General features: G+C 37.9%; 1 protein-coding gene across 2 annotated transcripts in view; it reads left to right on the top strand.

Annotated features, from left to right (window-relative positions):
* The window catches only part of abca12 (ATP-binding cassette, sub-family A (ABC1), member 12), an 89,988-nt gene that overhangs the window by 46,566 nt on the left and 30,357 nt on the right, over positions 1 to 13,065 (top strand). For both annotated transcript variants that reach the window (XM_067444325.1, XM_067444324.1), the window contains 12 exons: positions 1,727 to 1,841; positions 1,924 to 2,253; positions 3,844 to 3,913; positions 4,004 to 4,138; positions 4,254 to 4,409; positions 7,157 to 7,340; positions 7,494 to 7,712; positions 9,069 to 9,265; positions 9,693 to 9,850; positions 11,064 to 11,300; positions 12,013 to 12,160; positions 12,324 to 12,570. In XM_067444325.1, the coding sequence (XP_067300426.1) occupies positions 1,727 to 1,841; positions 1,924 to 2,253; positions 3,844 to 3,913; positions 4,004 to 4,138; positions 4,254 to 4,409; positions 7,157 to 7,340; positions 7,494 to 7,712; positions 9,069 to 9,265; positions 9,693 to 9,850; positions 11,064 to 11,300; positions 12,013 to 12,160; positions 12,324 to 12,570 (2,196 nt within the window). The remainder of the gene's footprint in view (positions 1 to 1,726; positions 1,842 to 1,923; positions 2,254 to 3,843; positions 3,914 to 4,003; positions 4,139 to 4,253; positions 4,410 to 7,156; positions 7,341 to 7,493; positions 7,713 to 9,068; positions 9,266 to 9,692; positions 9,851 to 11,063; positions 11,301 to 12,012; positions 12,161 to 12,323; positions 12,571 to 13,065) is intronic.

Here is a 13,065-nt window from a genome sequence, read left to right as displayed (position 1 = left end):
CGTCAATTTTTGCCACCATTTTTGCCAACTTCCCTTGCCATCCATCCCTAAACATTAAACCGGGATAAAGATCACAGGATGGTCCAGAAGAGCAACGTTATTCTCCTTTGTCAGCTGGGCGTTGTGAAATGTCGTTCTGTTGAAGACTCAGTCGTTACTGCACAGACGTGGGCCCTCAGTCAAGATGCCCACTGCAACATGTCCAGATAGCCAGGTGCCATTTGATACCCCTGCACAACCTGAATATCCATTTTCCTGATGGAGCCACCTCCACTGTGGTGCGAAGAATACATCTTCCAGTAACTGCCAGTAATGTTGGAAGCCATCAGAACTGTCCAGCTTACCTTTTTCTTGAGAAAAAAACTTTCTTCCACCTTTCAATGTTCCCAAGTTTGTGGCATGTATGGAGAAGTGGCCTTTGAAGTCCCTTTTCTCGTTGATGTGGTCTTATGGTTATTGGACTGCAGTCAACATCAGTAAGGGCTTTAATTTGGGTGAACCACTTGACTTTTTTGTCTCATAACGCTCAGGATCTTTTAAGAAATGCAAAATGACTGTCTTACCGCGTCCAACCTCTCGGCAGCGATGACGCATTGCGAGAAGCCTTGTTTGTGCAGCTCAAAAATCCTGCCACATTTAAAGAGAGAAAGGCTATGTTCAAAAACTTTTTGGTGTAAGTTTAAATTCTCTGTATTTTATGTCTCTTGCTTCTGTTTATTTTTCTGGCATTTTGAACTTACAACCCGGTTACGATTCACCAGCGCGAAATGTGAAAACTTGTGATTTTTTAAAATATTTTTTCTCAAGATTTTATTACTTTTTTTGGTAAATATTGGTAAAAATGATTCTTAAACATTACTGCTTTGGCTCTTGGGGCCCAGGATTTTTTGTGTATAGGATTTTTTTCTAAGTACTATGACTGCCCCAATGGAATGTATAAGCCTTACTGTTACAAAAAAGTATTGTCCGGATATCCGCCGGGAAGGAAATATAGACCTTTTGGAACTTTAATTGAATACCCTTTGTATAGACAGATAAATTACTTGACACTAGAAACTTCATTGTGCCAAATGCCATGTAAAGGCGCTGTCACATTAGTAAAACTTCAACAAAAAATTCTGGGGGAAATATTTATATTTATAGAAATATAGAAATAAACTTCTATTGCCAATAGTGTAGCAAAGCATGAAGTTCAGCTTACTCTAAGGTCTCCTCCAAACCAAGCAGCACCACCTCAAATTTGTGTGTTCAAAGATCACCAAAGATCATCCGTTTGGGGAAATGTTTTTTTCTCACATATGCAAAAATCTTTTTTTTTTTTTTTTTTTTGAGGAATTTTGTCTGGAATTTTGCCATACAAAGGTAAATGTGGAAGACTTATTATGGAAATATTACAATGGCATCATCACTGTTTGAATGTTCGATATTCGACGATCAGTAAGAGATTTGTACCCTTTAAATCTTAAAAAAAGGAATCTTACAAAACTTAATCTTACAAAGAATGAAAATAGACAAAATTAAGATTGTATTAATTGCAGAAGTTTAACACTTTGGCCCATCAATTTAAATGCGGAATTACAACATAAATCAAAGAGGAACCTGACCTAAAATAAGTCAGTCAGCTCATCAATTTCTCTTCCTTAAACATTTGAAGTGATATAGTTGGGTAAGTATAACAAATGTGGCAAAGAATTACCTGCTAATCTCACACCTTTCTTTCCCCCAGGTATCTTAACAGCATCGCTTTTGTGTTTCCAATGGCTCTCATGATTTCCTGGGTGCTATTTATTGCCAACTTTGTGAAGAAACTCGTCCATGAGAGAGAACTTCGACTTCATGAGGTATGGAACCAAACTTGTTTTTCCTTAGTCTGTTCCAACAAGCTTTGATTAAATCTCTAATCTCTCTTCACTTTTCCCACAGTACATGAAAATGATGGGGGTCAATCCCATTAGCCACTTCTTTGCCTGGTTTATAGAGAGTGCTGGGTTCTTGCTTGTGACCATCATCATCCTCACCATCATTTTGAAAGCTGGTGGCATCCTTCCTTACAGCAATGGATTTGTGCTCTTCCTCTATCTCTGCGATTACGGCTTCAGCGTCCTTGCAATCAGCTTCCTGGTCAGCTCCTTCTTCGATAAGACCAACATCGCCGGGCTGAGCGGCAGCCTTATCTATATCATCTGCTTCTTCCCCTTCATCGTGCTGATCCACTTGGAGGACAATCTTTCCTTCTCTGTGAAGAGCGCTCTGGTCTGTACTGCATTCAAATTGTTTTGCAATTTAACATTTCACGTTACATTTTGAGATATGTAAAAGGGCTTTCAAAGTTCTCATTAACGCAGAAGATTAATTATATAAAATCAATGCAGCTTTTTTTAAGGCTTTCAGCTTGACATGACTATGTGATTTCTAAAACACTGCACTCTAAAGATTGTTGGGTTAAAAACAACTCAAGTTGGGTTGAAAAGGGACAAACCTAGAAATTGGGTTGTTGGAATGGGTCCATTCACTGTGGGTTCAAAAAATCCAATTTCTGGGTTTGTCCATTTTCAACCCAACTTGAGTTGAGTTTTAAACCCAGCATTTTTTAGAGTGTGTTCTATCATGGTGGGGACCTTTTTGCATTTTTATATTCAGACATTTTTTAGTGCGATGAAACTCATGAATCTCTTTACACACTATTGTACTGTTCTTAAGCTAATCTGAAGCCCACGCGAAATTTGGAGGTCTGTAGCTATTGGATACATATATTATGTGGCTTATCACTTTGTGGCCGAGTTGCTGTTGTTCCAAATTGCTTCCACTTTGTTATAATACCACTAACAGTTGACCGTGGACTATTTAGTAATGAGGAAATTTTACGAATGGACTTATCACGGCACCACGCTTGAATTCACTGAGCTCCTGAGAGTGATCCGTTCTTTCACAAATGTTTGTAGAAGCAGTCTGAATGCCTAGGTTCTTGATTTTATAAACCTGTGGCCATGGAAGTGATTGGAATACCTGAATTTAAAGCTACACTGTGTAATATTTCCCCCCATCTAGCTGTGTAAAGGTATATGACAATCCAGTGAATATTAGTTTCAGTTCCTCTCAATTACGATTTCGTTTTAACTCCTACGGTGGCCGATTTAGTCCAAGATTAACATGGCTCCCAGTTCGACTTCGTTCATGACTGCCATCGAGTGTTAAAACGCGAAAAGCGAAGCTTGAATTTACGAGTATGTCCCTCTTTGGCTAATGCACTTTAAAGATGGAAGGGCAACATGGCGACCGACATTCGAACGCCTCACCCGTATGTATTTTCAATGGCATATTATAAACTTACGAAAATACTTTATTACTTGAAAGAAGTAAATATACATTAATGAGCACATGTATTTTTGAAAGAACTAAATGTTTTTAGCTAAGAATAAACTTTCTTAGAAAAAAGTTACACAGTGTAGCTTTAATGATTTGTTGGGGTGTCCCAGTGCTTTTGGCAATATAATGTTTATTCATTACTAAAGCCAATAATTAAAGATTTTTTTTTTCTCTTGAATGCATTACCGTATTAACTACAAGATATATGAGATTAATCAAAAATAAAGTACTAGTTCACTCCAATTTTTTTTGTTTCTGTCATTGCTTATGTAGCTCTCATGTTGTTCCAAACCTTTATGACATTTTTTTATGACATATAGTGCTGCAGCCCTTTACAAAAGCTCACATTTAGTAAGAAAGTAAAGTTTGGAATGACATGATGGAGAGTAAATAATGACAGAATGGTCGATTTTGGGTAAACATCGATTGACAGCTGTAATATAAAACTGTCTGAATGTGTTTGTTTTTGGTATACAGAGTCTCTTTTCACCGACATGCTTCAGTTACGCCAGTCAGTATATCTCCCGCTATGAAAAACAGGAGGAAGGTAAGTCAGCACAAACCCTCAGACTCTCTGTAATTAGTTTTTGTTTGGGATAATTACATTGAGGAAATGTATTGTGTACTTACACCTCAGGCATCCAGTGGAGCAACATGTATATCTCTCCCCTGGCTGGTGACACTTCCTCCTTCGGTTGGCTCTGCTGGTTGCTGTTGATTGATTCGGTGCTATATTTTATCATTGGGATTTACATCCGCATGGTCTTCCCAGGTATGCGTGAGCTGCTCAATTGAGAAATTCCCCTATTTTTTTTGGGTGTGGTCAAATAAAAAAGAAAATATTACAATATTACTGTTTTAATCCAGTGTATTTTTCTCTTAATCAGGAAAGTATGGCATTGGTGTTCCGTGGTACTTCCCTGTCACACGATCCTTCTGGGCAGATATGTTCAGCTGCTGTAGCAGAGTGCCAAAGAAAATAGGCAGAGGCTTGCTGTTCAACAACATGATGCAGGAACAAAAGAGCACTGACAAGAGCAAAGGTACATTGTTGCACACTGATTTAGAATGCTCGCTTCTGATTGGTCTATAGCAGCTTTGAGCAGTAAAGTTTGCACTATTGCTAATTTAGTATGTTTGTTTGTCTCATATCACTTAAGTTATCTGTAATTGGTGCATCTGATTACTGAGGAAGACATAGAAAACATCTAAATGTCTTAATGTTCTGTGGAAAATAAGTAAGCTAATTTAAGGAAAATATTATGAAGGCATTTCACAAAGAAATTAAATGTTTAACATTTTCACTGGCCACAATTTTTACATCGATAGCATAAGGGAAAAACTGCTATTTAGATATTTTTAATATTATCTCATAATTTGCCAGTTGGAATAATAGGCTGCTACCACTTTAAGACCTTACCCACGGATACATTTAACTGTTACACATGCATTATCTTTTCAACTGTTTATGTTCACTTAAAGGCCAGGACACACCAAGCCGATGCTCGGATGTAGTGCAAAGTCGGGCTGTTTTTTAAGTGTTGGTCGCTTATTTTTTAAATTTTTTTTGGTGTGTTCCGCACCATTGGCTCTAGTTGGAAGCCGTCTGAGTTTTTTGGGGTGTTAGGCTGTCAGTGAGAGAGAGAATTCTGATTGGCTGTGCACGAGAATAAACATGACTGACTGTATTACATGAGTACTCACCAAGACCGCCATTTTGACATTATTTTGTGTGTATTTGACTGTTAAAGAACTCAATTGACCTATAGGTAAGCCCCTCCCCTCGAACGCAGATGAGCCAATGGCAGTTGAGTATTAGTTGCACTGGAACCGGAACTTGGACATCTTTAGGTTTCAGCACCATAGAGAAACATTGGAAGATCCGAACCTCTCATCGGTTTGATGGCGTTTGTGCTACATAAATGGTAAAAATTGTGTTTGGGGTACTTTACCACTTATTACAGGTATTCTGAGAGGATTTTCTAGTTGTCATACTCTCATTAAGTTAAGATTAAAGTACCTGCTAACATACAAACTGAAATAACTAACAGGGTAGGTCAAAAACACATAAAAGAAAGTCTACATTTTAGTGCATCTCCAGATTAAGATGGCTAAATGTAAATTTATTAAATCTTACCCTGCGGTCCATGAACAGTGTTGATCCTGGAGGTTGTCATCTGCGCTCTCGTGACAACCATAGCATGAGGCTTCTCATGCTTGCATTGTGATCTGTAAACTCTAGCTTTCAAATGAATTTCCCACCATATTTATTTTAAAATATTTTATATATCCCTCCATAGCATATTTAAGTCCAACTTGAATGCTCCTTGGCAAGAAGTGGTCCTTCTGTGTGATTTATCTTCTAATTTGGTTTTGTTTACATTTTTAACATTTTAGATATGTTTAAGGTCTACATTATCTGTCTTACTATAGAGGGACTCCTATTTTGATGGGTATTTTAGTCTACAGAGCAATGTGAAAGGGAGAACTTGCAGTTTATCATGTTTTCAGATACACATTTTACAGTTTATTAACACCCCCCAAAAGGCATAAGGTCTGTCTATGTTTGTTTACTGAGTGTTTTTGTATAATTTGCTTACGTTAATGGGGCGTTAATGGGCACTTCTTATTCTTTTTTTGTTCAGCTCTTATAATATTTTTCTTTAGAGTGAAAAAGGAAACAATACACTTCATAAACCATCAGTTAAGTTTTGCCATCAATCGGAGGGGGGTCTGCTACATTTTCTGTCCAATAACAACATGGGATAAGGTTTTCACACTGACCGCTGTCAAGACGGTTAGACAGTTTCCAGTGTCCGAGTTAGCAATAGAATCTAAGGGGACAGGACTTGCCGATAGTCCAATTTAGTACTAAGAAGGGACTTTATATGTGCACACTTTGGGCGTGAGGACAAAATCTATGTGAATGAGTAAAATAATGTGCTGCAATCTCACGCCAAAAATCAAGCCCTGTACCACCAACAATATTCAATGAGTGAGTGAGGGGAGTCAGGTTTGTGTGTCAATTCACTGTCAGAGAGATGAGAGAGCGAGAATGCACAGCTGGTATCATGTACCTATTCTGCAGAAAATGTGTATGGGAAGTGTTTCAATTATGTCAGTGTCGAAATCTATATTTTTGTCAACACTACATTGCACTAAGTTTATTATTTCATATAATTTTAAAGACTACAACTGATTTTTTTTTATATTATATATTATATTATATTATATATTATATATATATATATATATATGTATATATATATATACAATTCAACCCGCCAAACTGACTAGTGACTGCGTTATGTGAAACTGCTGAAATCCTCCCAAATTTGGCTGGTTGGCAGGTGTCAATCCCTGAGTAACAGGGTAATATACAGTCAGGGGGTCATTATCACAAAATAATAAGACCCCTCTGTTTCACCTCAGAATATAAATACAGAGAAATTTTATACTATGAACTATTATTACATTTTAAAAGAACCGTTTTCTATTTTACTTTTTTTTTTTTCCTGTGATGGCAAATCATCATTTTTAGTAGCCAATTCTCCAGTATTCAAGGTCTTAATAATAATCAATGTAATGTATCCTTACGAAATAGAAATATGGATTTCTTGACCCCACACTTTTAAACAGTACTGTTTCTTCATTGGCTTCAGATTTATTTGCTCCAATATACTTGCACTCTCTACCCTCTGAAGGTGACACAAATTGTAGCTGTGGAATAAATGTTAATCCTTTTCATTTCTGTGGAGTATTTAAACATCTTTATCTTTATCTGTGTTAGGTAAAAGTAACTTGGCGGATAATGGAGAAGAAATCTTCTCAGGATTGACTGCTGGAGTGTCACTGTATGGCCTGACAAAGACCTACGCAGGCCGGCATGCTGTAGACCACCTGAACCTTTCTTTCTATGAGGGGCATGTCACCTCTCTGCTGGGTCACAATGGAGCTGGAAAAACCACCACTATGTAAGAGCAGAACAGATTTTATATTTAATAATGCAGTTGATTGCTAAGATAATGATTTAATATTCTAATAAGCATACAAATACGTAGTCCACATTAATTGTAGGTAAAAAAAGGTATATTTAACAATTTTTTTTTGTATTTTCTATGTTTCAGGTCACTTCTGACAGGGTTGTTTTCGCCTACCAGCGGCACTATTGAGGTTTATGGGATGGATATGCAGACGTCTATAGATGATGTGCGAAAGGAGATGGGCGTGTGCATGCAGTATGATGTCCTGTTCGACCACCTTACCACTAAGGAACACCTGTTGCTATATGCTCAGATCAAAGCTCCCCACTGGTCCAAACAGGAAGTGAACGAACAAGTGCACAGGTAAGTTTCAACACTTCTCTCACAGTATGTTATTTTGTTCTGTAACTTTTCCTGAGAGAAATTATCTTATCCGGGAGCCATTTGTTATCTCAACTCGTATGGCATGTTGGTTTCTTATGTACCCATAATGGTGTTGTGGAAACTACTTAAGAACTGTAGCTTCACACACTATAACCACCTGCTAAGAAAAAGTAGCTAACTACATTGACGGTGTAAGGTGACATGTTTTCATTCAAAATATTAAACACATAAAATAAATAATGATAAAATGATACATTTTAATCAGTCAAAAACATGAACATAATATTTAACATAATATTAAACACAAATTTGTCATTAACTTGAAATTGACTATAGAATATTTATGCACATTTTAGATACATTTTTAGATATGACGGCTTGATTCATTTTTATTTTGGTTTCAGTTTTAGGTTTATTTATTTCCAGTTAGTAATTTTAGTGCTTCAACTTATTTTAGTGCTCTAAAAATTAGAAGTTATTCATCTTTATATTTTGTTTATAATTGTAACATTAAATCCACTGATGGCAAGTTTTCTGAACCCAAGTGCAGTTTCTTTATTAACTTATTAACCAGCAAGGCTTGGCTTGACCATAAACTTGACTTGATCTTTGCTAAACTAGACCAGCCACAAAGACTCACCACCGACAGGTTACATCATCAAGACAAAACAAAGACAATGACCATGACAAACATAAGGTCTTAAATACACAAGGACTAATGACTAGACAAGGGACACCTGATCAAACAATGAACCAATGACATGACACAAGAACACATGAGGACATGGGAATCAATCACATGAGACATTGCAAAACCAGGCCTTAATTAACCCTAGACCCTCACAGTCTTCCTCTGAGGCCCTGTCCCAAATGGCACACTTCATGTGCATTTTCGGTCTTGTGGACTTATAATGGCCATTGCGTGCGTGTCCGTTTGGTGCACAAGACCATAGGGTGTCCCATTTGTCATTTAAGCTTAAAGGAGGGTGCTATGCGGCCTCGATGCGCACTTCAGCTGAGCCCGAAAGTTTCCAAGCTACGCAGAGGACTTCTACCCGGCAGTCAAAGCGGCATTACGTTGTGAAAGTGCTGCATAACCCGCACCAAAAAATACAGATAAAAAATATATTTTCACAGCGTATTTAGTATTTTCAGTCCCCAACATTGCAACTTAACTTGGGAATAGTCTGTCTTAGTTGTTAATGGATGGTTTGTTGGTCCACAAAGGACGATACATGAACACACGCAAGGCATTTTACCTCTGATCACTTTAGATAAGAGTTTTTGGTAAATGAGAAATTTGCATTAACACAGTCCCTCTTTTTCCTGTCTTAGGATCCTAATGGAAACAGACATGCACGCCCACCGCCACAAGCGTGTTGGCACCCTGTCAGGAGGTATGAAGAGGAAGTTATCCATCTCCATTGCCTTCATTGGAGGCTCTCGGCTGGTGGTGCTAGATGAGCCGACCACCGGGGTGGATCCCTGTTCCCGACGCAGCATATGGGACATTGTCCTTCAGCACAAGCAAGGTGAAATCCCTCTGCAATTTAGACCGGGGTGAAAATAATCTCCTCACTTGTACCTGAAACAAACTCCCCAATGGGCTTTGTTCTTATCGGGTATCTGACACTTGGTTTAGAATTTAATTAGGCTTGAATGGATTTTCTCAAGGTGCGTGCAGTCAAATCCAGACAGGGAAAAATCTAGACGCAGATGTAGTAACGACTGATTGTTATCCGTCATGCTCCCTCTGATGTTTAATTATCTTCCTCGGAGACAGTTAGCGAATTTATCTCGAGCAAGGATTTAAGACCGTAAAAGAGGGTCATGTCAGATTCTCCTGTTTTATCTTTGTTCATCAGCTCTTTGTTCAGAGTCTGTCTTTCTCTCTGTCTGCCTGTATCAGTGGATCTTTGATTTGACATGCCTCTGTTTTCGTTTTGTTTAACTGTCCAGAACGCACCATCATTCTTTCCACCCATCACCTGGATGAGGCTGAAGTTCTCAGTGACCGCATCGCCTTCCTGGAGCGTGGAGGCCTCAAATGCTGTGGTTCACCCTTCTTCCTTAAAGACAAGTTGGCTAAAGGCTACAACCTCACCCTCACCAAGAAGGTACATTCTACAGAATTTGTCTTTCACTCCAAAGTGGTTCTTTCTTGAGTTAACTCTCACAAAATGTACCATGTGAGTACTGAAGTACACTGCAGAAATGGTATAAAATTGGAATACCAAGATACGTTGATATACACTACTGTACAAAAGTTTGAGATCAGTAAGATTTTTAAAAGTCCTTTATGTTCACCCAAACTGCATTTATTTCATAAAAATAATACTGTAAAAACAAATGCTATTGTGAAATTGTATTACAATTTAGAAGTCTTTTTCTATTTTAATATATTTAACAATGTAATTTATTCATGTCATGACAGCTGAATTTTCAGCATCATTGCTCCAGTCTTCAGTGCCACATGATTCTTCAGAAATCATTCTAACACGATGATTTGCTGCTCAAGAAACATTTATTATTATTATCAATGTTGAAAACAGTTGTGCTGCTTAATAGTTTTGTAGAACCAGTGACATTTTTTGACATTCTTTGAATATAACTTTCGAAAGAACAGCATTTATTTCCAATATTAATCTTTTAGAACATTATTAATGTCTTTACTGTCACTTTAGATAAATGTACTGCATCTTTTCTGAATAAATTATTTTTATTTAAAAAAAGCAATTCTTATTTGAAACCTTTGAAAGGTAGTGCATATTGTTTATCTATCACTTTAAGACTGAACATGGGTCTGGGGAGTCTGCTCTGTATTTTCTACCGCACAAGAGGTGTGATAAACGAGCATTATTCAAATGACTCTGTACACAAATGGGTAGTCCTTCAACCAATCAGACCACAAGAGGCGTGATAACCGGCAAATAATTCAAATGACTCTGTTTGCAATTTCATAGTCCTTCAACCTATCAGACAGCAAGTGGCATGATCAACGGGTACCCATCGCTTCTCTATCCATCATCATGCTAAACTCGCCAATAGCGCGCCAGGTGGATAAGCCAGTCTGTGATTGGTTCCCGCAAAAGTGTAACAGAAGCAGTAGAAATTAATTTACGGGTTTCCAGACCGAGTTTCAGGGCGAAATCTAATCACCGGCAGATCAGGCTGGGTTTAACCCATCTATAGTGCATATATATAATGGTATATACTGATTATTGTATTGATGTATAATTATTACTGTGGTAAAATGTCACACTGTGGTATTCCAGAATTTATATTTTAAAATTTGTCATATCAACATGCATATCTATGTTTTTGGTTAAGGTTCAGACTCCTGATTCAAATGAACGGTTTGACATTGAAGAAATCAGGGATTTCATTCAATCCTACCTGCCTGACGCTCAACAAAAGAAGGGAGAGGTGGGCGATGTGGTCTACGCCCTCCCACCGTACACCACCCAGAACGCAGCTGCATACCAAGCTCTTCTCACCGATCTGGATCAGAACCTGGACAAGCTTCAGCTGGGCTGCTATGGCATTTCCGACACCACCTTGGAAGAGGTAATTATCAGATGAAGACCCAGGTGCAGGATTGGATTATGGACTGAGTCACTGCCACTGGGGTTTAGACTGCCAGCACAGCAAACGTCAAAGCCTCAAACAGCGCAGACCAAGATTGCCAAAGAACCACACTAGGTTCCCTGGGATGCTTGGCGAATACAGTGCAAGCTTCACATTTTCAAAGATCCTTCATAGAGCTGGGAGATATTGAGTTATTTAAATGATCGATCAATCAAGCCATGCGTAAACGCTTACGATTTGTGTAGGCTACTATTTTTTAGCCATTTAATGCATGGTTTTCCAACATGAGGGTGACTGCTTCCAGAAGGGGTTGTCAAGCAATTTAAAGGGATAGTTTACCCAAAAATAAAAATTCTTTCATCATTTACTTAGTTGTTCTAAACTTCTATGAGTTTCTTTGTTGTGTTTAACACAAAATAAGTTATTTTGTAGAATATTGGTAACCAAACAGTTGCTGGCCTCTATTGACTTCCATTGTGTTTTCTTTATATTATGGAAGTCATTCGGGGCCTGCAACTGTTTGGTTACCAACAATCTTCAAAATATTTTTTGTGTTTAGAAATAAACTAGAATCAAGTTTAAAAAAATTAACATATGAAGTAAAAAAGGGGGAAAGTTGCTCTAATGTTAACCTAACAAACTATGATCCACCCTGTTCAGGTGAACTCAAAAAGATTGTGTTTTTTCTCAGGTGTTTCTGCAGTTGACTCAAGATGACATGGACCATAAAGAAAGTGAAACCTTGTCTGTATCAGAGTCTGTAATGGTGAATGACATATATGCTTCAAGAGACAGTATTCCAGATGACATCAACAGCATGTACCTTGGAGAGAAAGCCAGTAAGTGGTCTTTTTAGACTATTAGTTCTTTATTAGCCTGTATTTTCCCAGTTACCTCTTGAATGCTTTAAAGACTCGTCTTCAGAATTTTCCTGGATTGAAGCGGTTGAGATGATGATGAGCCTCTGTCTCATGTGGCAAACTCTCTTCTTCTCTCATATAGGCCTCACTGGGACCTCGACCGTGAGTGGGCTAGCTTTGACTGCACAGCGGGTGATGGCCATGTTGCTGAAACGCATGCATCACTCCAGGAGAGATTGGAAGGGGCTGTTCTCCCAGGTGTTGTTGCCCGTATTCTTTGTAATTGCTGCCATGGGACTGGGCTCCATCAAGAGTGATCTTCAGCACTTTCCTAAGATTGTGCTCTCTCCTGCTCTGTACCACGTTGACCAACAGTATGCCTTCTTCAGGTTAGACTCGCTCTGTTGTGTAACCTGCCTGTGATTCAAGAGTAGCTCTGGTTTTTGAGATTAATAATCTATTAATTTACATTTATGCCATTTGTCAGCACTTTTATACACAGCAAATGTTGCATTCAAGGTGTACATTTCATCAGCTCATTTATTTTTGGATGTGGAACCCATGACCTAGCTCCATGCTCTGTTTTTTTTTTGAGCTACATGAACCCTATTTACATTTATTCATTCAAATTAAAATTTAGATAATCTACTCAAAGCTAATGGGGATAATGATAATAACTGGGTAATAAAGAATAGTTTAATGTCATTTGATTGTTATTGAAAATATATATATAAAAAAAATAATAATCTGATTATCACAGACTAAAATTTAACTCTGACATTGCCTAGAATGGTAATTTTTTATCAATGCAAAAAGTATGTAGCATCTGGCAAATTATAAGGCATTTTTCCCTCAGTCTTTTGAACTTAAAGGGTTATTTCACC

This window comes from Pseudorasbora parva, chromosome 5, assembly GCF_024679245.1.
Source record: "Pseudorasbora parva isolate DD20220531a chromosome 5, ASM2467924v1, whole genome shotgun sequence".
In the NCBI taxonomy this organism is placed as follows: Eukaryota; Metazoa; Chordata; class Actinopteri; order Cypriniformes; family Gobionidae; genus Pseudorasbora; species Pseudorasbora parva.
The sequence above is the reverse complement of the archived record's forward strand: the minus strand, read 5'-3'. Positions and strand labels throughout refer to the sequence as shown.